The sequence below is a fragment of the Cariama cristata genome, unplaced genomic scaffold, assembly GCF_000690535.1.
Source record: "Cariama cristata isolate BGI_N322 unplaced genomic scaffold, ASM69053v1 scaffold41502, whole genome shotgun sequence".
In the NCBI taxonomy this organism is placed as follows: domain Eukaryota; kingdom Metazoa; phylum Chordata; class Aves; order Cariamiformes; family Cariamidae; genus Cariama; species Cariama cristata.
Window position 1 is genome coordinate 8,473 of NW_009606321.1, and position 24,244 is coordinate 32,716.

The 24,244-nt window shown below is 39.0% G+C and overlaps 1 protein-coding gene across 1 annotated transcript in view; it reads right to left on the reverse strand.

Moving 5' to 3' along the window:
• Window positions 1–3,329: 3,329 nt before the first annotated feature.
• Window positions 3,330–24,244, reverse strand: part of FAM171A1 (family with sequence similarity 171, member A1) — a 36,571-nt gene continuing 15,656 nt past the window's right edge. The window contains exons 5-9 of the mRNA XM_009696291.1: window positions 22,891–23,067; window positions 9,101–9,217; window positions 6,528–6,642; window positions 3,566–5,874; window positions 3,330–3,492 (exon numbers count right to left, since the gene is read on the reverse strand). Of these exons, the coding sequence (XP_009694593.1) occupies window positions 4,173–5,874; window positions 6,528–6,642; window positions 9,101–9,217; window positions 22,891–23,067 (2,111 nt within the window). The 3' untranslated portion in view covers window positions 3,330–3,492; window positions 3,566–4,172. The remainder of the gene's footprint in view (window positions 3,493–3,565; window positions 5,875–6,527; window positions 6,643–9,100; window positions 9,218–22,890; window positions 23,068–24,244) is intronic.

Here is a 24,244-nt window from a genome sequence, read left to right on the forward strand (position 1 = left end):
GGCAAGGTCTCTCAAGCTGACGGGGATCTCTGCACTTGGACTGACAGCAGGCCCATCAAACAACTGATCATCTTGTGACAGCTGCCTACTGGTATTCTTGAAGTTATAAACTGTGCTTATATTGACATTATAAACTGTGTTTTATACACAGTATGTATGGAGAAACAGTTCACCAGCAGGTGGCAGATATTCCAACTTGTAAGAATTTCAAACGCTAGAGACTCAAAACAGCAGCACTGATTCAAAAAAACTTTATCTGTCGCCCAATACATTTTAGAAAAGTAAACTGACATTCTTCTTCTCGTTTGACCAAGTCCAAGGGTATACTGGATGGATGCTACCATGGCTCAGGTTACAGCCTATTGACAGTTTAAGAGGTATTTTGTTATAACAAGTTTTAATCCTCAGATGAATTCTCAGGGGTTAAGAAAAAAATAACACCCTTTTGGTTCACTAGGAACCTTCCTAGAGAAACAGTGAGTATCTAATCCAACACTTGCTCATTTACACCTGTACTATTCTATAGGCTAAACCCTACATGGGACATGTAATTTCTTACCAATTTCAACCATGTTGGTTTAGGACAGTGAAATAAAATTGGTTCTGCAGAGCATTCACAGATAGAATGAAGGGCAGAAAATGAAAATACTGCCAAAGTACTTCAAGCATGCTTAATTCACTCTGCTAAAGCTACTCAGTCCTTCCTGTGAGAGAGAAAAGCATCATGAGCAATTTCCAAACGTTGGGGTTTCTTTGTAAGTTGTTCATCTAAGCTCAGTACCACAATTTTGTATATTTGTGTAATGTGTTAGCTTGCAAATGCTCTGAGGCAGGAACCATTTTGTTTCCCTGTATTTGTAGAGAGTTTAGCATGCTGATACTCTGACAAAGCACTTAATCAAATAATAAAAGGTCTTTATAACAATAAGTCAAGGTGCTTTACAGACAGTTTAACAAGCTCTGAGAAGCAAGTATCAGCAGGAGGGAGCTGGGGGACAACCATGAAGCAAATGGAGTCTTAATAAGCGTATTAACTCCCAACAGTCCTAACATTTCATAGGCCCTATGATATAAATGGACTTTGGATAATACAACCTAAGATGTAAAAATTATCTTTACTCTTTCACTCATTATCTATTTGAAAATCCTGTTTGCCAACAGATTAAATGAAGACCTGTTCCTAGTTTTAAGTCCAACATATTTTCATTACTTTTGTAAGCTCTGTCATGACAATCTTTTGCATTTTATCCCTCTTAATACTTGCCATCAAAAAATAAGAAAAGAACTGCTTTTCTAGGTTATCTTCTACATGGACTAAGATCACTTGGAGATGCTGATACCAAGACCTATTCAAGTTATACTTTGTTCTCTATGTTTTGTAAGCTTTATTGGTACTTGCATCACCATTCAACTGCAAAATATAAGCAACAAAATTTCTTCATATTTTACCAAAGTACCTTCCTCAGTATGTTTTTGAAAATTAAAACACAGAACTTGTCACTGGACTGTAAGATTAGGCAAAGTGTGTTCAATGGACATACCAATCTCAACCTATTATCTGATCTGTGTTACTCTGTTCCAATGTCATTTAACGTGTGGCTCAGTAGTTTTGAATATACCGAGAATTAAATTTCATAAACTATGTATTCTGCAAAATCAAACTATTATATGGCTGGAGATATCAGAGCAATTAAAAAATGCTATTTTAAAGATTTGCAAAATACACACATTGTGTTTATTCAAATATGTTTGTTGTATTAGGACCGCAAATTATCAAACCATCAAACTATGTGTTTTGAACATAAAACCAACACAATTAAAGAAACAAACCACTGCAATTTAATAGCAACAATCTCACTTTACAAGATAATAACGATGGAAACTTTGCAAAGGAATCTGAAAAAGAATCTAATTAAAAATGACAGATTTAAGACAACAGAAAGTTGAAAATTAAATAGCACAATAATTCTAGTACGTGGAAATTTTAAACCAGAATGTTTACTTGATGCAGCATACTGATTAATAAGTGACACTGTATTACCAGCACTTACTGACATCTGAGAAATACTATTCCTGTATTTTTCTGTTCAGTGACCTTGCACAGACTGACAATAAGTAACCCAGACCCCAGAGCCAGTTCACATGTGGTCAGCAGAAAAATTACTAAACAGAACAGGAAAGGACTTGGAAGGCATGAGGTGAGTAAAACATAACTTACTGCTAATATGGTGATTTGAATATTCAATACACTCCACAAATATTATTTTAGAGTTCTTTTACAACATATACTACTTCCAAACATGAATCAACGGTGATGTGATTTTGTGGATGGAGAGGTGCACTGGCCTGGGAACTAGGAAATTGGGATTCAGTTCCTGGCTCAAACCCAGACTCCCAGGTAAGACATTCAGTAAGATGGAAATTACAACACTGGCCTCCTAAGAAAGCCTGGAAATCTACTGAAAAAAAGAACAATGAATCCGAGTTCAGGGCTTACTATTAAAAATTCTCTAATCACTTTAGAGATTACATAATAATTAACTTTATTAAGCATGATTGCTGCTAATGCTCCGTAAAGATTACTGAATGAAACATGATGAACTGAATGTACACAAAGGATTCCACAAGAGTGGAAGTCACATACTTTCCCTTCTTTGAACCCAATTAATGAAGTAGTAAGAAGTGTGCAATAAGCGTGCATACCCGCAGAAATCTCAGAAAAAAAACTGGTCCCACAGGACATGTGACTCCATAGAGAATTTTGGCAACATCAGGATTTCATTTCCAAGTGATACTTAAGCAAATAGTTATGTATTTATCAAGACAGGAAGGATGCTTTTCTGAAAAGTGGTCTAAATTTCAGTATTGACTGAAGTTCATGAGAACTGCATAAGAAAGTAAGTCACACAAGCATAAATATGCATGGCAAAAGTGAAATCAAAGTATTTTTCTTATTAAATAACATCAAATAATATAATGACCACCAACAGAGGAAAAAAAATCCACAAAGATATTTTTTGCAGTTTATTTTCAATTATAATTTTTGGATAACCAAGCAGCTCTGTATGGAGAAAGCACAGAAGAACCATTCTGGCACTTTTGGATAGTACTTTTTTTTTTTCCCCCCCTCTCAAAATTTTCTAGACACATCCAGTCCACTTGCTCGGTCTATAGTCCATTTTATATGAGCATGATTAGCTCATATGATTCCAGAGGAAACTAACAATATATACAGTCAATGGAACTATCTTCGTGGCTACTCTGGGCCCTTTAAAATGTCTTCTAAGTCTATCCTGGCTAAACAGAATCCACAATATACATGATAGCTACAGAATACACTGTATTGAAATGAGAAATGCTCAGCACAAAATGGGACTCTCAGCATGCAGCTTAAAATAAAAGGCAGAAGTTCAGAAGTTTATAAAATCCCAAATGGGGTCAATTAAAAGGAGTTAGCAAAAGAAGGGACTGTTCATTGTTACTGTAAAAAAGGCACTTTGAGTAAATGGGACCAGAATTGAAGGAATCTTAGTCGACACAAAGTTCAGTTTGGTTTCATAAAAAGGCTTCAATGCTAAGGATGCTACTCAAGTTTCCTGCAGTTTTACATTAAAATAAATTGCTGAGTAGTTTATAATAAAGGACATAAAATGTTTACAACCAACTTGTAAAATTAAGAAAAGCATAGTATAAGCAAAGTATTACTAAAAGCAGCAATGCATAGCCTTTCATTGAGATAATGCACAATTTTGGACACCATGTGTCAAACTCTTAAGATACTTTCAGTAGCATTATCAACGTAAAATTGGCCTACAAAACAAAAGCTTTACCAGCTCCCATTCATAAGGAGATTGAGGTCATAAACCAACCAAAACAATTTGTCAGAATTTTCAACATCCTGGATGACCAATATCAAGTATATGGAATAACAATCACACTCTTTGTTCAGCTATCTCACTGGAGGTAGCCATTAAATCAGAGGAATGATATTAATTCTTTTCTAACATGTACACAGTAATGCATTTAAGTTCTTTCAAATGTTGCTCACCACAGCTTGTTTTTCTCTTTTCTCTCCACAACAAAAAAAATTAAAAAAAAAAAAATCAAGCACTTCCACAGAAAGAATATTTGGCAATTTTATACTCCACTGTATGGTGGATTTTCACAATAGCTCACTTCAGATTGAAAGTCATTAGTGGTCTTTCCTCTCGTTTCTGCCAAGGACTCTTCTTATCTTCACCTTGGTCATCTTCCTCATCCTCCTCATCCTCCTCATCATCTTGAACTGATGTTCCGTGTTCAGGACTAGTTAATGGCTCTGGTTTGGTATCCACAGTTCTTGTTTCCTCCTGCAGGCTGGGCAGCTGCACACCACTTCTCTTACTAGTGCCTTCTAGTAGGCATCGTAGAGCATTGTCCTCAGGGCTACAAACTGCTGTTCCACACTCGCTGCCGCTTTGGTCCATATCATCCAAGTACACAAGTTGTGTGTAAGCTGTGCTGTCTGAAACCTTCCGCTCTCTCTGCTGGTGCTCTTGCACTGGTGGGTGACTCTGTGGTGCAGACAGATGATCTCCTCTTCCCTTTCGGGCAGATTTTGGTTCATTCATGTCAACACCAGAGTCCAAACTGGCATCATTACTCCCATTCCTACCAGCTCTTTGGAGATCAATGTATGAATGTCTAACGTGAGCATTTGAACGTCCATCTAGAGAAACAAACCATGCTCGAGGATGAGGCAATGGCTTTCCACCTCCTAATTCCATCAGAGCCTTTTCTGTAAGAAGCTGCACTTCGCTATTCATTTGAGCCAGGGATGCATCATTAAGTGAGGCAGGAATTGAAATAGATTCAGACATGGAAGCATTTTGTTGACTCCACTCAGCTGCACCTGCATCTTGCAAATGTTGCTGAGATATTGCTTGGGATGCTAACTGTTGGGGTTGCAGCTGTTGGGGTGTGTGTGGAAAAAGCCGTGCATGAGGGTTAGGAAGCTCAGCCTGAAGTCTTTCTATATCAATCTGCTGGTCAGCTGGGACAACCAGTGGCTGGCTAACAAAAGGGTGTTCTCCTGGCAATTTCATGTAATGACCTGGGATGACGAGTGCAGGCAAAACTTTTCTGTAAACGCTGTCATTGACTTGGTCAACAGAATTGCAGCAGATTAACTGACCTGGTCGAGGGAAAGATGTCGGTCTTTCAAGGTGATCAACTGAACGAGACATCATACAATCAGTAGGTCTGCAGTCCAGCAGCTCTTTTTCAGGGGCTGAAGGTGTGGGGTATATTTGTTCCTGAATATTGTATTTACTTCCAGTAGCAATATGGTTCATAGATACTTGAATTTCTCTCTCTTGCTTTTCAAATAAAGGCTGAGACAGCATAGCATTGTAACTTCTCCTATACTCATCTTTGATAGGGGACTCATAGCCTTCAGCTGTTTCTGTAGATTTTCTTGTCTTTAAAGGAAAACTATCTGCTGATTTGTGGTAGTCTTTTCTCAGAGACCCGCTGGGAGTCAGGTCATCAAAGGAAATTCTGCTCTTGTCTTTCGCCTTGTCAGAGAGCAATTCCTCTCGGGAGCTAAACTCCTGGGAAGTACTGAAGGAGTGTTTGAGCATAGGTGTATGCATATCTGCTTCTCCACTAGGTGATACCATCTCCATGTGGACAGCACTGATTAATTCCTTTGTACCTGAGTTTTCAGCGTGTCCATTGCTAGCCACGGACAACCCGCCAGGGAATTCAGACTCGCGACGTGAAAATATTAAATTTATATGAGACATTGAGGTTGCTTGATCCTTCTTAGAAGTGTCCAGTGCTGTTGAAAGTTGCAGTTTCTTGTGATGCTGACGTGGTCTTAAACATTTTCTTCTATAAAAGCCAGTAACAAAAGAAGTTACACATTTATGACAGCTGTACACAGAAACAAGAGCAGCAAGTGTGTCTTAACGGGAGATTTTTAAGCAGTGATGAGTGCTAGGGGAATCGAGCTTTTATTACATAACCTAACAATTAAAAGCCTATCCCAGAAGCGAAGACAAAATTAAAGAATAACTAATGTTAATTGGGAAATACCTGAAGCACCAATTACAAATTGGAGCAAATGTCTGGGGGAGACAAATACAAAAATCACTCATTAATATACACTTGCTGATAAAAGTTTAACATTCCTCTTAATATAAGACTAATAGAAAGATCACTTGCAAATGTATAACAGGTACAATGACAGAGATCTTGGACCTATGCCCATGTTTGATAGGAAGTTTTAGAACATCATGCAAGGAAAACACAGGTACAGGTGTGTGTGATTCATTCAACTACCATCCTACCAAAGGCAGGGATTGCGTATGCTGCATGTAACCAGGAACATGAAATTTGATCTCATTGTTTCTTCTTCAAGTGCTTGCTTGCTTTTTTTTTTCCCCCAAAGTAAAAATGTTTCAATACAAAATCTTTTAATTTCATAAGCACAAAAAAGTTTGTATTTCCAACATGAACTAAGTAAGCAGGATGGTGAATCTTACCTGCAATAATACAAAAGCAGACACAGCAAGACTAGAAGTATGAGAGCCATCCCTCCTAAAATTGCCAAAAGAAACATTGTGTGATAGCTGGTAATGTCGTGTGTTACAACGGGACCTGGAAGGCCAGAAAAGAGAATTTAGACCTGTAACAGCCTGCAAACAGGAAGAGGAACAACACTTAAACAAAGAGAGGGACATCTTCCCTTGTTATCCAGGTGCTAAGTGAGAAACACTGCCGCTCATAGCCCTGGTGCCTATTGAGCAGACCATCTCTGGAGAAGGGAGCAAGTTGTGGAGAAAGCATGTGCTGGTTTTCCAAGATTACAAGTCCAAATAGATCATTCTGTGGAAAAGCAGTTAGTTTCAACAGGAGCATGCATCAGGGAATGCTGCCTTCCAGGTCCTGATGCTGACACAGTGCGCCAAAGCTCTCATCACTGGAGAAAAGCCATCACAGCATCTTCCAGCACTGCAATGCACATAGCAGCACTGTGGCCAACAACTTCTCTTTAACAATATCATGGTGCTTTGCAGTAAACAGTACATACAGTGCAGTACAGGATTCATTGGAAGATGTGTTGGTGCTCTGAAGTCTAGATCAAACCAAGCCAAGCAGATCTTCAGTAGCTTTAAAAAACAGGCCACTAGTGAAACAGTGTTGTAACTCCAGGTTTCAATAATGCTTAGTAAATGTTCTAACATACAAAGGAATGCACACATGTGGACAGCATCTGTTCACAATTATGCATGTGTAACCCTGTTGGTTTGTAAAATCCTTACCATGATTTTGAAATAAAGGCCCAAATTTTCATCTGCAGGCAAGGAGGTACAGCACCAGCTGACAGAGTAACATGCATGTACTGTGAAGGACAGCAAACTTGGCCAACATTAAGGTTCTAGATCATGAGGTTTGTAAAACCTCATCTGTGGATCTTGAGTGGTCTGTAGAGCCACTGCTAGGAATACAAAGCTCATTTTTGTCCATTTTTTGAGGTAAGAAATCAAACAGATTCAATGAGGAGATAAAACAAACAAAAATACATTAACCTCATTAAAAATAACATCAAGTATATTGCATTTGGGAAATCTAAATATCTATACATTCTGTCCCACCACTATCTGTACCTAATTGACTGATAACTGTTGCTTCAGGACATTAATCATAAAGAAGACGCGATAGATCGCTTAATTTTTCATGAAAATATTGTTCCCATTGCAACAAAGTTTTAGGAACCCAGATCTAGCCCTCAGAAAAAGGAAAAGTAAAATACAAATAGAAATTCTACCATACAAGTTAAACTGCAAGGACAAGTAAGCCTTCTCCTGTTAAGAGTTACAGGCCTTCTAACCTTAGAGTTACCGGCACAATTTCACGACTAGTGTAACTTCCTTGCAGTTTGGGACAGGGCTGTACTGGGAAATGTTTGGCTCAGAGCAGTAGCTTTTTCTTAAAGTACAATTATTTTGTAAAATTCCATTAAATTCAATCTGATAGCTTATTCAGATCTGCACCTGCCTCTAAACTCTTTCAGCAATGAATCAGCTGAATATTTGAGCAGTTTCATTCAATATAATCTCAAATAAAAAGCTTGCATATCATGAAACAACTTCATGGCATATACAAGCAGACTTTCAAAACAGTCTTCATGTTAGAGTTTGTTTTGTTGGTTAGATACAGTTTATTTAGCTTGCACAGCCAAGGCAAGAATGTTTTAATTTCTACTGTATTTGGTTTTCATCCAGAAAACCTAATGAAGAAAATCTGTAAGAGGAGAAGTTTTTGTTTGATTGATTGGCTCTTTTATACACAGAGGTATCTCTGATTATTGGCAGCTGGAGAAGTAGTATTAAGAAATCTGAGGCAGGCACAGACAGAAAAAGGGAAGAACAAGCTGCAACATTAATAAACTCCACAGGCACAGAAGTACACCTGTTGCCAAGTTCAAAGTCATTTTCTACAGTTATGCCGAGAGGCTTGCAGATCGCAACCAGTCAGCTCATCTACTAATGCCACTCTGCTAAAACACTTCCTAGAACCTCTGTGCTAAGTTATTTGCGGTGTAAATTAATCAATCACCAAGATGATGCAAAGCATAAGTCAGGGCAAAATGGGCATCTTCAGGGTAAAAGAAAAAAAAAGTTACAGTCAATCAATCCATTAGTAAACGTCTAACCCAGGATGATGTTGGTCTTAAGTGTATCCATTTCTTTGGGAGTTTCTGTATAGAAACTTCACGTATTTTTCTACCTGTGGGACCCAATACATTGATGCTATAATTCCCTTCATTTTCTAGCAATGGCTCTACCAAGCAGTGGTGACATAAATGCATCAAAGCAGGAACCCTTTAAAAAGTTTCCCATTGAAATGACTCAGAGGTTTTGAGCACAACAGTTGCCCCCCACAATCCCCAAAAGATTTTAGCCCTTTACTTTCAGACCTCTGTTTTCTAATAATCCATTATTGATCAAGTTGTGGCATCTCAGATGAGGTCATTCTGAAAAATATAAACATTATATATGAATAAATAATTACTCAATGCTGTGAAAATCAATAAAATTCAATTCCATCTTACCTGGGATAGTAGGTGACATAGCTGCAACCCAGTAGCCCAGCTGAGGTGCAATATAAGTCCAAGTCAACTGATTTCCTTCTTGTTGTACAAGGCCCAAACTACTCTTCAGCCATGTCCCTGTAAATGTATAGGTTGTAGGAAGGTGTTACAGATACATTTACACCTTTCTCTGCAAGTAAGGGGAAAAGTAAGCAGTAACAAAACCTATCAATGTGCTGTACGGGTTGTGTGCATTGCTGTGAAGTGGGAGATCGTGCCTTTTTGTCACTGGCATTTGATATCTCCTGCAAGCAGTCATACCCGTGGCCTTCTGAGAAGCTTTGTACGCAAAAAACACATTTAAGATTAAATAAAGCTAAGAAGTCTTCAAAAAGGGTTAAAAGAAAATAACTGTTGTCATATTAGATTCCCCTTTTTTGAAGAAGGATGTTCCTGAAGCTGATTATATGTAAACAGCCTACTTTAAAACTGTATTTCAAGAGACATCGTATCTGCCAGACCACACGCGAGATCTGCACAACAACTTTCTATTAGCTGTGGCTGTCAACTTCTAGAAGACACAAGAAAATACTTCCTCAAAATGTTAGTTTTCCTATACAGAAAACAAGCTTATGAATGTTACTGACAGTAAATGTAGAATTAAATTGCACCATCACTTTGATTCAGCAATGTTAGTCATTCAGAATGTGTATACATCCAGGAATACTATTTGGTAATGGATGATGAGTTTTTTAAAACATGTTTCTCAAAAGAAATGTAATAGATTTTTTTAGAATTATCAAATGATCATTTCAAAATAAATAAGACTGTCAATTTTAAGGCAATGTGTTTAAGTTCACATAACTCTTAAGTAGTCCAGATTGGCAATCTGCACTAGTTGAGAGCTGGTTTGCTTTCAGAAGATAAATTTTGTTGCAAGACTTGGACTATGAAAAACCTTTACAACTGAATCAGCTGTATGCCTTTTTGTAATTCATTAAGACCCTTGATTCTGGGGCTGTAGGAGAAAAAAAATCACCTTAGTTCCTGATATACTAAATGTCCAGTATGGCTTGTAGACTGCTCCCACACTTATCTTCTTTGAAGGAAACACGGAATTGCTGGCCTGGCCACTCAGAGCAGTCATGGGGAAGCCACGCCGGCGCCAAGCAGCGTTTCCCAAAGCTGCAGTCCTGGCTTCACATCTCCCATGGGTGCCCTAACAGAGGGCATCAACTCAGTAAGGAGGTTCTTCACACACTTTGGTTGCCGCTACCAGTATGTCTGATCTGTGTACAGAAAAGCAATAAATTCCCTCTGCACTTCTGTAGCGCAGCTCTGTATTTCTCTGCAAAGGGGGGACAGAATGCTGCATTTCCCTTACTCAGCACTGAACGCTCGTTTTAAAGGCAAGCTGCACCTTTTACTTGTGATTCGCTTTCCTTTACAGTCTCCTGCATGTAATTCCTGAAACGGTGCTTTTCAGCAGGCGTCCCTCAGGACTAAGCACGAGCATTTGTGGATGACAGTCATCTGAACACTTAGCAGTGGGTGCAGAACACACAGAAGAGATGCTGTTGTTGTTTTGGTTTTTTACCACCACTGAGATCCTGATGATTTCCTCCATGTCCTTAGATTATCCATCTGTGCAAACCCTGTATATATGAAAATGGCTTTTCTGAGTATTTATTTCCTCTCTACTACTGATTTTTCTTATGTAAGTACACCCTTAAAGTCCACCATCTTTGGCTAATAATAAACCCATCGGAATGTAGTGAAAGGTTTAGAAAAATACACGTTTGAGAGGATTTCTAGGTGTAGGTGACTATTATTGCCAGATAGTGACTCTATTTGCAACCAAACTGAATTTGTGGGCAACAGGGGAAAGGAATTACTGACGTAATTTTCAGTTTTCCAAGTATCATTTCCAGTCTGTATAGGGTAGCAATAATCTGTTGTATCTTAAAGCGACACAAGACAAATAATTTCGATTCACAGTACCAAAAGGACCAAAATCCAAGTAACACAGATTTGCACACATGGCTTCCATAACTGTCGCATCGAAACACCTTGATGTAGCCGTTAGTTTACCTCTTTTAGGGAAACATTATCAGGAAGAATAGAATTGAATTGTTCACAGTTATGTGTGAAGTTTCTGGAAAAACTAGGAAAAGTAGATTCATTTGCTCCACTAAGATGGCCAGTATCCCTTCAGATTTTTTACCAATGCACTTTTGAGAAAGATGTCATGCTAATAGCCCTGAACCACAAGGTGAAAAATAGCCCATAGGATCAAAAACTGCTTCTATCTTGTGCCTAAAATGCCATTTGGTAAGTAAACTCCTGTGAGCTTAAACTTTGTAATTTTTTTTTCTGCAGGATTCAACAAGAATATGCACCAACTATTCAAATACGCAACTATGTGAAGCAAAAGACTAAAGACTTAAGACTAAAAGAGATATAAAAAAAAAGAATGGAAGGAACTGGGTGACGAATTCATCATGCTTCCCATTCTTCTGTTACCGTCTCTAAGCCCTCTAAATTCACACACAAGCAGAACACATATGTATGTAATTTAGCAAAGTTCATTATCTTCACAGTCTATTTTTATAGGTACCTCCTTGAGCAGAAGTTATTATTGATTCCCTCACTAGGGGGACCTTGTGTCCAGCTTGCCTTATTCACATTACACTGCATTCTAATGAACACAAACCTCCTAATGCCTCTTAAAAAGCCTTTTGCTCAGTAATACTCTGCTTGCATAACGCAGCAATCAAGAAGCTAACAGAGGCTGCACTCTTACTGCTGCGAGCAGAGCTCAGCTGCCACCCTGCCAAACAAGCAGCAGCTCAGATTGCTCATATTTTACCAACAAAAGGAATCCCTGTATTTCCAATGGAAGCAAACAATAAAGTCTACTGCACAAGGTCAGTCAGGTTTCATGCTTGTCTTCTGCTCATTTAGGTCACTTGTTTTTGCTAACCACTGGATATACTCGAGGAAATGTATTGGTCTGTATAACACTAGGGAAAAATGTAATTCCATCTCTCTGTTATGGAAAGTTAAGAACTTCAAAAGCATAACAGATATATCCAATATTGGTCATCTTTAAACAAGAGTGATAAAGCTTTTGTTGACCATACCCTACACATTAGTATGTGATAACAGCTAAAAAAGAATTACTTTTTAACTGGCACTGTCCCAAGTTCCTTCATCAGGACAACACCAAGTGCAGGTTCCTGGGAACCACGGGTACACAATCTCATCAGCTGCCTCTTTTAATATTTTCCTGGTCCAACACTTCGGTGATAAAGTTGCCTCTTGTACTTATCTCTTACCAATAGTCCACTAATAAAACACGGCATCCTCCCGCATGGTGGGATGAAGAGAATAAAGAACTCTGTCCTTCACAACAGCAGTGGCAACACAGGTTTGAGTGGAAACAGTTGAAACACAAAGTCCTGTACTGTTTCTTGTGTGATCAAATAGCCAAAAGCCAACATAGTATTACTGGAGGGAACTGATGTGCCTTCAGTATTCTGCAAATCCTCAGGACATGTCCAGGTCTCTCTCCTATTTCATCCTTTACAGGTTGAACATCCTGGTTGCTTTTCAACTATCATTAAACACCAAGCAGTGTTCTTGTAGCTTCCTACATGCAATGTCTTGCTGTAATGACCAATGTTGGACCTTCTACCAAGCAAAACGCAATCGCATTGTACTTACTGGTTATGCTCTTAGTATTTCAAGCTGCCTTGAGTACAAGAGTTCATTGCTGTGCAGCCTTGAGAATGATCCCCTATCCCATCCCAGATTCTTCCTTGCAGTGAGAAACAAGATGTTTTCCTGCTCTAAAAATGCAGCTAATTACCCTCTCTGTCCTCACGTACTGGCTTTTGTAAGCAAGGGAGAAGACTGAGGAGCACTGAGTAAAGGAAATTATTCCATTTTTCTGTCCTTTCCTATCCACTAGCCTGCAAATGGAGTAACGGCAAGCAGCACTCTCTTTTTTCTGTGCCGGCAGGATTACAACTGCAGGAGAACTAAGCAGAAAGATTTAGGAGGGAAGAGAGGTCTTACCTCCCTGCATGGCTAAGTGTTACGATAATTTCATTAATTATCCTCCAAATATCCTATAACATCTACTTTCTCCCCCCACCCAAGTCAGCACAATCCACTAGCTTCACTGCTTATTAAGTTTTAGACATGATATGCAATAATTATTAAGTAACAAGCAATACAGGATTATAAATAAAAAGCAGTACAAATAGCTGGATGTAATGGAACTCATCATTTCTGTTCAAGACTGCGTAGTTCCAAAGAAAACTTGTCAATGAAACTTTGGAGCAGAAACAGCAAGTTCAGTATAGTTTGTTAAGTACTGTATGATTTATGCCAATTTGCCATTAATTCTTAAAGAGTGTCTGGTGCTCCATGGAAAACTTCTATATATAGAGACATTCTTGCTTATAGATCATTTTTAGATTTCTCTTCCTTTTTTTCCTCTATTACTGTTCAGTGGAGCCAAGCTGCTGATCCAGGATTCAAGTCAGGGGAGCTGTCTCCTGGCTCAAACTAATGGCGGGGGGAGAACCCAAAAGTTTCTTTAACTCTTTCCACACCAAAATTACATTTAGTGTTACTGACTTTTTGGAATAAATGGTGTCATTTAACAAATTTCTTCTTAAAAAGCTTATAAAACAGCTATCTAGCACTTCTTCATATATGGAACTTAAAAGCAAGGTAATAAAACTACCATCATTAACAGTACAAAGAATATAAAAATGAAGTACTTTAAAAGAAATACAAATCAAAAAACAATCAGATAAAGAAAGCTGAGCTTCATCTGGCTGCAAGAATGCCCAAATATCAGAGACAAATTGAAGATTTCAGTAGAGCAGGAGAAATAAATTCTGCTAGAGAGAAGCATCTTAATACTTTGCAGTAACTTTGATTCTGATGAACACGCTTATTCATCTCAGGCAGCTTTTGGGACTTGCCAATGGCAGCAAGAGGGTGTTATCATGAGTAAATTTAGCAGCAAAAGATTTGCACATTAAATCTCCGCTTCAACACTCATTCTGCACTTTTTGTAGTTTAATTTAGTTTACTTCTAAGTCAGACTGAAAAATGGCACTTTCAGCAAGCAGAGCGTCCAGATGGGCAGCTACTGCAGAAAAGCCATTACAGAACAGCTATTCTAGACTATTTCCCTGCACAATCAGGTCACTGCACGTATGGCCAGTCTGCCCAGAAAAGAGACATCCTATTGTCTTCAAAGACACTAACTATTCAATGTGACAGCTTGCTGCATCCAGGCAGCATGAATGGATCTGGTCTTGCAGTCTAGATGCACGACGCCTCTAAATAAGACATTATTTCCATATTTTAAAGCTAGACCTTATTATTTTAAATTAATCTGTAGTGAAATCCAGGGAATCGTATGCCTCTCTGGCTTCCATATCTGTGACCGTGCATGCTGACAATCCTGCACTGCTCCAGCTCCAGCAAATGGCAAAGTTCCTACTGGCCTACGCGAGGCAGGACCACGCTTCCTTTGGGCAGGACTGCCGCACCAGGCCATCTGCTCTAGAGAGATGCATGTGACTCCTATTAAAGTCAAGAAGAAAGGAGACAAATTCTCCTCTTGTGTGCTGGCTGCAAGGGGAGTTTGCACGCTGGCACCCCAGCACAGAACTCTGCTCTCTGGGAGGATGTACATATAATACTGCTTACTTCAGGTTTAACTTTCCAAGCTGACCATTTCAGAGCCTCCCAGATCATTACTGCTGCAGTGACTTCTACTGACTTTGACTGTGTATTCTTCCTATCACTGAGCAAAACAGTTGTAGTAAATGACTGTCTGAGGAGTGTGCTGCAGCCAGCAGCTTCCCCTAAGGACAGTCATAAAGTCTAAATATTGCTAGTCTTTAAATACATGGTAGCTATGGTGGGGTTTTTTTTCCATAAATTACTTTTACATGTGAGCTTCCGGTAGGAAACTCTTTCCATTGATGAAATACTCATTGCTTTTTATTTTGTTTCTTTTAACTGGCGATAGGATCATCCAATTCCACTCAAGCAGGGAACCAAAATTGTCCTATTTACAGCATGAATTATTTCCATCCAATAGGTCTGACAAATAAGAGGATTTAATTAGCCACAGAGCAAATTAAGCATAATCCCATTATATGAATTTATTTTTACTCACAAGATTATCTTCCCTGAACAAAAGAGTTTTGGAAAGAAAAGAAAGATACTTTTAACCATACTACTTAATAGCATAGATGTTTTAAATAAATATTCCTTAATGAGAAGTGCTTTTCTTTCAGCATGGATCTCTTCTGTGATGTCTATGATGTCTTGTAAGATTGTCCTGCTCAGGCAGAGATTCACAGTTAAATGGAGATACACGTGTCAAAACCAATAAAGCAGGTTGTTACCAGAGAGGGTGCAGGACAGCAAAGGATATTCAAAACATACTAACAGTGTTTCTAGAAGTAATTGATTTAGACACTTCAAGTGGCAATGTTATTATGGAAAGTAATCAAGGGCAAGTTTGTGAAAATAAGTTGCTAAAGCATGTTCTGACATACATAAATTGTAGCTTTTCATTCTACCAGCCAAAAGCTGCTTATCAGATTTCTTCTTCCAACCAAAAATCACCTCTAATCTGCATCAGCATGGGAAGTTTTACTACAAAAGGATGGGGCTTTTTGTTTTACTTTTGTTCATTTTCTAAAAAGCTAAAAGCCACAGAAATTGGAAGCTGAAAAATTCCTTCTTGAATAGTGGTAGAGTTTACTCTCCTCCTACCCCTTCTCCCAATACACACGGGTTTAAAAATTCATAGTCTATAAGTTAATATTACAATTTTGGTTTTGGAGTTGCTAGGCAACATCAAAAAATAAACGTGCCTGCTCTGAGCTCATATCTTCATTATTCTTCCACTCGTACAGAATCTGTTACACAAGCCTTCCAGGGCTAAATCCTGCTACTGTTCTAGCAGCATCACCATTATTTGGTGTACTGTAAGGGAAATGCTTTTAGCATCATACCTTGAAGATTTTTGCAAGGAAGTCTAATGGTTCAATTTATTACTAGTGTCTGAGAAGCTTTGTAGTTTTTGCCATCTCTACTCATTTCTCCCCTTAAATCACCTGTCAAATGTTTAACAAAAGAACATACCAGTTTTCATTATTCAGTATTTTTAATTACGTCTGGGCAGAAGACAGGGCACATTGTCCAGAGAACTGCTTGCATTGCTTTGGTCCCCTCAGCATTTCCTTCCAGAATGCCAGAACAGAAGAGACTTACTAATGAAAATGACTTCCATACATAATTACTGGTTAATAATTATGTTTCAAAAGGGAAGCTTAGTTACGGTTGCTGGATCTGGACCACCATCCCTAGCTACTGGTGTATGTGAAAGATACTGCCTTTAACATTGGTTTTATCACATTACTAATCACATTCAGTCAGTTATCGACAAAATTATTAGAACATGTAATAAATAAAAGCACAAGACAGTTCAAGACACCGCATGCCTTTTCCTTCATTCAGCCTCACATCACGCTCATGTTCAGTTTCTATCTTTCAAGTTGGAAGCAGAAGCAGATGCACAGTGGGATTTGATCTACCATGCCAAGGCCACAGAGAAAGGCTGTCCCAAGTCCTCCTCAGCCTCTTCCAGCCCCACCCAGACACTTCAACACTCCTGTTCTATGCACTCCCGCCTGTATTTCCACCAGTCTCCAAGTCCTCTCCAGCTCAAGCGGCTGCACATGCACAGTAGGCTTTTCTCCACTTCTGAAATTTTGATGTCCACCTCTTCCCACCTCCTACTGCATGCCTTTTGTAGGTGGAGCTACAGGGCCATCTACATGATACAATGTACAGTCCATTATTAAAAACTGTTCCTAGAAGCCATACTATTTGTTTCCAGTTTTATTTCCTTAACTACATAATAGTAGATTATTTGCATATATCACTACACTTTGGCACCAACCTGTTCCTTCACATCCTCTTAAGCCCTACCATCATGCCGTACCATGTCTGCTTTGTTGCAAATGCAACTCAGATGGGGTATGAGGTGGGGAGGGGATCAAACAATCCATTCACATCCCTTTCACATGTGTAAGCCACAACATCCAGTTTAAAAACAACATATTGATAAACAAGCACAACTGCCTCCTGTGATCCACTACACCTCTCCAGAGGAATCATGATAGTGAGGACATACCTCAGTGAGCTACACTGCGAAGCACTGGAAGAAGAGCTTCTTTTCCTTTCAATGCTGAGGTCTGTCTATTACTCTGCAATTATATCTGCACCTATTATGTAGGCATCATACACAGTAAAAAGCTGGGTTTGGTAGCTGCCATTTCTATGGCAACACACAAAATATGCAATTCTTTGAGAGCAGTTATTAAAAATCTGTATTCCTCAGTGTATTTACTCTTTAAGAATAATTTAACCTTCACAGCTGAGATAAAAAAAGGAAGTCAAAATCAAATTGTCAAGGAACTTGTAAACTACAGAAATAGTGTAATTATGAACTTTGTGGAGGCTTGGTTTTCTCCTAACAATTTGCAAATAAATCTCCATATTGCCAGTGCATCTGATCTAGAACCAAATGTTCTGGATCTGATTATATTCAATTTAAACTTTTGGGGGCAGGGACTCTGTTTTCCTGAATATGTCCATTTCTTATGTGTAGAAAACCCAATGAAACCCTTGGATAAGTGCATGAAGTCCCAGGCTACGTGTGCTGTTGTGTGTAGTCCAAAGGCAGGCCATCCATCCAAGTTCAGAGGCATGTACTCATACCCAGTGTCAGATCAAGCAACAGACTGAAAAACTTCTTGTTAAATGATTATTGTCTGCCTGTCATGTATGAATGTGGTGGCAATCAGAAGTTAATTCACAACAAAAAGGCATAAGTTTTATTTTTAAACTATGAAAATACAAGTCAATCTTTTCTTTGGGTGGATTATCCTTGCTACCACATGGCAAGCTTAAATCAGAGACTTTTACAAATCATCTTATTTACAAATAATGTGCAGTGAACTAGACAGGTAGATGTACAGTAACCTGCTTACATTTTCTGCCTGACTGTAGCTGTCACTCTCTCCCTCCAAACACAATGAAGAAAAAACAAGCATCATTTCACCTCCACGAAATAAGCAAAACTATATTGCAGTCAAGTTTATATATGCACCAATACTGTTTTATATATAAGTATATCCTCACAACTTCTTTTGAGCACAGAAAACATTACCTTCATTTTGCTGGTCAAGGAACATCACGAAATTCTGACATTACAAAAATCAATGGAAATTTTACTACTGAAGGCAGGACATGACCCAGAAAAAGTAAGTACCAGACTTTCAAATGTATTTAGAAATCTATTATGGCATTAAATGCAGTCAGAAAGCACTGACCAAGCACAGCAGAGTACATAAAGTATTGTGTTTTATAAAGCTACAAAAAGAGTTCCCCAAGATCTCTTCTCCATATTCTGCTATCATTTTACATTAATACATGGTTGAGATTTCAGGCACTGGGGAAACATCCTCCTCTGTGAAGAAGCTAGTAATTTAAAGACAGCAAGGTCACATCAAAGATGTACACCAAGTGTCCAGGGAGGAGGAGGAACAGAGAAACAGTACTCTGAACTTCATTTACAGGTAGTGTACAAGAAATAACCCATTTTAAGAAGGAGGAGCAAAAGGATGGAGGTTTAACTCCTTCACTCCAGAGTCCTTTGCCACACAAGGTTCAAAACAGTGTAAAAAATATTTTCCTGTTGTTTGGTGGGATGAATAAACTAGCAGATGCATTGATATTGTCACTGAAGAATAAATCCCATTTCCATATTATGCACTTCGGAATATTTGGTAATATTTTAAAGTCCTTCATACGGCTCTAAGTGTGGATCTAGAGGTCTAGGTGCAGGTGCCTCCATACTACATGGGATGAAACTGAGGACTTAAAATGGAGAATGCTGGTCTTACAGTTTTGCTCACTGAATCCAATGAAAAACAGACACCAAACATAAAGCACAAACCATTTAAATGGGGGCTGAGGAGAATACAGCTGAGCAAGTGCTGTGTTATTCAGTTCAGCTGGCGGGAGCTGGAAATGATACAGGAGGTACAAAGTTTCATTTCTACTGGGATCTGTAGCATTCATTTCTGACTGAGGAGGTCAAGGCTAGAAAGAAGTCTTGGACAGAAAGTTGGTGTCCAAGAATAGGCAGATTAATTATATTGCTATAAATCCTACTGACATCAAGGCAAAATACTCACGGAGGAAGTCATGATCCCAACCATCTGTTTACAGATAAAGAAGAAAAAAAAAAAAAAAAAAAAGGTTTTCAGCCCCTTCAGATTTTGAGAAAAACAAGACAGTGCTTGGGGGAAAAAAAAAAGCCAAAAACCCAGCAAAATCCACTGAGCAAACCTGATTATAAAAATCAGAATCTATATCTCTTTATGGTCAAACTTTTAAGTCTGTACTGTGAAATAAAACCATGCTCCCACTGTAGTGTGAAACACAAGACATATGGGTATGTCAACAGCATGGAATTATTAAGTTGTGTTTTAGCATATATGTCTCCATAACACCAATGAATCTGTGCTTGTTATTACCAACACTAAGAAATGCTGCAGAGAAAGTTGGTGGAGTGCATCATCAACACAAGAACAAGGCTGGATGTATTTGTTTACCCTAAAACTTCTCCAGGGCATAGATAGTTGCTCTTGATTTTGTCAATTATTCAAAAAGGTATTACTGCTTTAATTTGCTTGCTGTGCATGCAAGGCATTAAATTTGTTTTGTAATGAAAATCTCATTTTACAGTATAAAATAGATGCAGCAGGTTGTCTTATTTTGATGTTAGCCTGCTTTTTCTGGCCGGATGTTTCATCGATGTCAATGGAGCCACCCTCAGCCTTAAGTAGACTATGCTGCTTCTCCCACTTCTCTCCCCAGTTCTCTCTCAAGGACAGAAACTGTGGTCATGAAAATACAGATTGTTTATGGTAAACATCCTAAAAGGTCATTAATTATTTTTGGCCGCTGTAACCTGCAAATATGTTTAATTTCTGTAGAAACTATGAAAATCTCTGCACTTCCAATCAGATGCTACTAGGCTTATATTAGTACATCATGAGCTCGGCAAAATGTATGAAATTCTAAGCATCAAAATATATTGGTAGTATTTCTGTCCCTTCTCTACTCCCTCCTGTAAAAGTGAAAAGTACTTCTGTTTTTTAGAGCAGAAATTTTACTTCATGCAGTAATGATGACAACCACATGGATTCTAAACAAAAACAATGGCTTGCACGAACAAACACCCACTGTACTGCTAATACACTAAAGAGAAGCGCTGCATTATTGCCTAGTAATACAGTCATAGTTTTCCATCTCTGGCATTTACTCAATTTTCAGATACAAGTGTGAAAATTTAAGCCACTGAAAATCTATTAAGGAGAGACCACAACATAACTAGCACTGAAAAAAGCAGCCCCTGATATGAAAGACAAAATCAGAATAATGAGGTTAGAGGTCCTATCCTGACAAGGCACAGATCTGGCAGTGCAAATGGGTTACAACAACTTATTTGCCAGTTAAGGGTTTCTCCAGCATGGAGCCATCCCAGTGACCATCCATTCTCCTCCTTTCACAATCCAAGGGATGGGGTATGACAGAGTACCACCATGTTCAAGCTACATATGGCTAGTTTGACACTCCTCAGGGTGCTAATGTAGCCCACACAGGAGATAAGAGCGGCTGCTCTACTTATTAAATTAGGCTATTTTAATTTAAATTGGTTGGGATGTGGCCAAAATTCTGCTAGAACTGGCATGGTGCAGTCAGGGCTTAAATGCACCTTTGTTCGACATCTTTGATTGCACAGAAAGATGCTTACTTAAGCTGAAGTGTAAGCTGGAGCCTAAGCATAACATCTTCAATGCCTTCCTCTCCATGGCTTTGTGAAGCTAAGTGGCCTGACAAAGATGCATTTTGTTTAGTGGTCCTCATGCCTTCCCCTCCCAATAACACAAGTGCTCCAGCAGTTTGTCATGAATTGAACAAGGTTGGGCTTGTCTCAAGACTGGGAGCCTCAAGCCTGCCACACTAATTAACTAACCTGTATTGATCTATACTAATATATACTGCACACAATAGGGTAACTAGCTCTTTATACACAACAGTAAAAACCATATTCCATACTACGAGAGTTTTTGTAGCCCCACCACAGGGGCATGGAATTTTGGTTATAAATGAGAAAGCTCCATAATCAAAATCAGAACTATTTTACTAGCAGTGAGTAACCAGCAATAAGGTAGGCTGCAGCTGTAACACAGCTGAGAGGAAGGATTGGGGATGGACTGCTTCTTGTGGAGAAAGTAAATGTGAGTCAGTCTTCCCCATCCTTTTTTGAACAAGCGAAAACAAAATAGTTTCTAGAATCACAAATCAAAACTAGTTTCAGGAAGAATGTAGAGAAACTTACTGCCAGGGCACCACAAGAAAAGTGCTGTTTCCACAGTTAAGGGAAACCCCAAATCCATTCATTGCACTCTTTTTCTACTATTCAATTTTATATCACATTCACATTTATTCTTCATTAAATCCTACTGCTTTACTCTCTAATACAGCCAACTTCTGACAAAAGATTTATAGGCATGCTGTTTGAACATACATCACCTTTTTCAGCAAACAGAGGCAGGAAGGAAGTAAAAATGTTATTTCCCCCTTCACCTCTCTCTTCCCCTCTCCTCCAACACGCTGGTCTCATGCTTCTTGCTCTACGTCTGGATGTGATCATAAACTGGCTCAAAACACTTGCCTTGCAGGGACAAAACCCCACCAATTGTCTATACAGATCCATATTCCTGTCTCCTTTTTCTTCCTCTCTTCCTCACAGCATCTACCTTTCTCACTTTCCATTCTTCTTCTTTTCACTTCTTTTTCTTAACAAGCATCTGGTACATACTTCAGAAGGCACAGTGCAATAAGTGAAGGGGAATCACCAGGACAAGTCTTATGCACCCCTTCATCCTCTACACTTTGAGGGTGTAAAGAAGGCCAGTGCAGTATACCAGCTAGCAATGAAAAAACAAACCAAAACAAAAATAGAGAGCCTAACCCAGGCTGTTCACAATAGCAAACGTTATCCTGCAATGTAAAAAACTGAGTGCATTTTGCAGCTTATATTGGACATTCTGTCCTTTCAAAATGAATTTTGCTTGCTGCTTTCTTTTTTTTTTTTTTTTCCCCTAAATCATTTACATGTACTTTCCTTCTTGATAGTGTTAGTCAGTCTCAAAAGTGATTTACAAAAGAAGTCAGTATTATGCTGCCTATCTGACAGGCAGGAAACGGAGCTAGAGACAAGAGACAGACCAAAGGTCAGGTAGCCAGCTGCCGGCCAAGATAAGGCTAGTTTCCATTTCTCCAGACTTCCAATTCAATGCCTTAGTGACTACGTCCCTCTGCTTCTTATGTGGGTGAAATCAAATTCTCTCAAGATAGTTTCTACACAGAATATTTAGTAACTGTAAAATGGTACATTCCAAAAAAATTTTGTCTAGAAGTGGCACACGATGCTACTCAAGTATATTTGCATAAATACTATCTATTACTTGACGAATAAAACTCAGTTTTCTCGCATTTTAGACAGAAAACAGATTTCTATACACTCCAGTGAAAACCTTACTATATTAACATACTAAATGTAGTGAGACATTAGTTTCAGACAAATGAAGCCATGTAGGGAATCACAATGAGATGCTACCTACCAAATTTTTGGTCAAACCTCCACGCTGGAACGTGTGCATTGTGCTTCAAGTTGCTGTTTGTTGGCAGAGGCACTGTTACATAGATGGGGCCATTCACGGGGATTGGAGTCCCATCGCTGTTGAGGAGATGAACACTGACTGCAGTAACAGGGGTGAGGTCATACCTAGTGCTGTTTCCTACTGAGAGAATGAACGAACATTGTGACTACAGAATTTATGATATACCCATGTGGTTGAACACTGCAGTACTGCACCAACGTATTTCTCAAGGGACGGTAGTAGTAATCCTCCCTGCCTTATAAAATTCACAAGACATACATATACGCTTCTGTATTTTTCACTTAATTTTGGAAAATTCTGAAGACAAGAAAACCACAATGCAAAAGTCTCCTGCATATATTTTCTCATCTTAATGCATCTTAAATAAATATGTACGAGTATCAGCCATAATCATGGCAAAAAAATCCCAACTCACAAGCCTTTGCTATAGCCTCACATGCCCATGTTATAACTAACACCCAAACATGCAGTGACACTGCAAGGATGTTCGGTCATATGTTTAAGGGTGCCAGGACATACTTCCTTTGGCCCTTCACTGAAATAAACCAAGCTAAATGGATTATTAGGATACACAGTGTTATTTTCTTATCTACGTAAGATAATAATTATTCTTTATGTTTAAACTGCATGCCAGTGGACATTACTTCATGACAACACGATTTAAAAAAGCGTTATAACCCTTCAACCATTTAACCAAATGAATCAATGACAGGGAAAAATACCACAGATATATATAAATGTATTCAGGGGGAAAAAAGCTTGAGGTTTAAAACCAATGAGACCTGGAGCTCAAAGCAATAGCAGCAGTAGTTTAAATCAGAAGAGACGGAGCTTCCAGTTTTGCAAGGGGCTTGAGCCACCCGGGTCCACACTGCTGCTAAGAGCAGCAGCCCTGCTGCCTCCCTCCTGCGGGCTCTGGGGCTGTGCGGCTGCTCACCCAGGAGAAGATGGGGGGGGCCTGGCTGGCAGAGAGTGGGTGCTGCTCCTCCTATAATCCTGGTGCCTTTACATCACTGTGAGCTGCCTGTAAAAGCACATTCGCACCCAACAGTGGTGGGCCACCTGCGACACGAAGGCACGTCAAGGGGTCCTCAGGCACACGCAGTATCTCAGCGACAGTGTTCATTGGGATGAGTACATTCAAAGGAAAGGTGGGAAAGCATCAAGACCATTAAGATTTCTCTTAACAGTGAGCCAGTCTCAAGGAATGGTCTTTATTAAATTAGATGTCCGTGAGTAACATCTCACCAAAGGTAAGACATCACCAGGAAAGGGGGCAGGGGGGAGGGGGGGC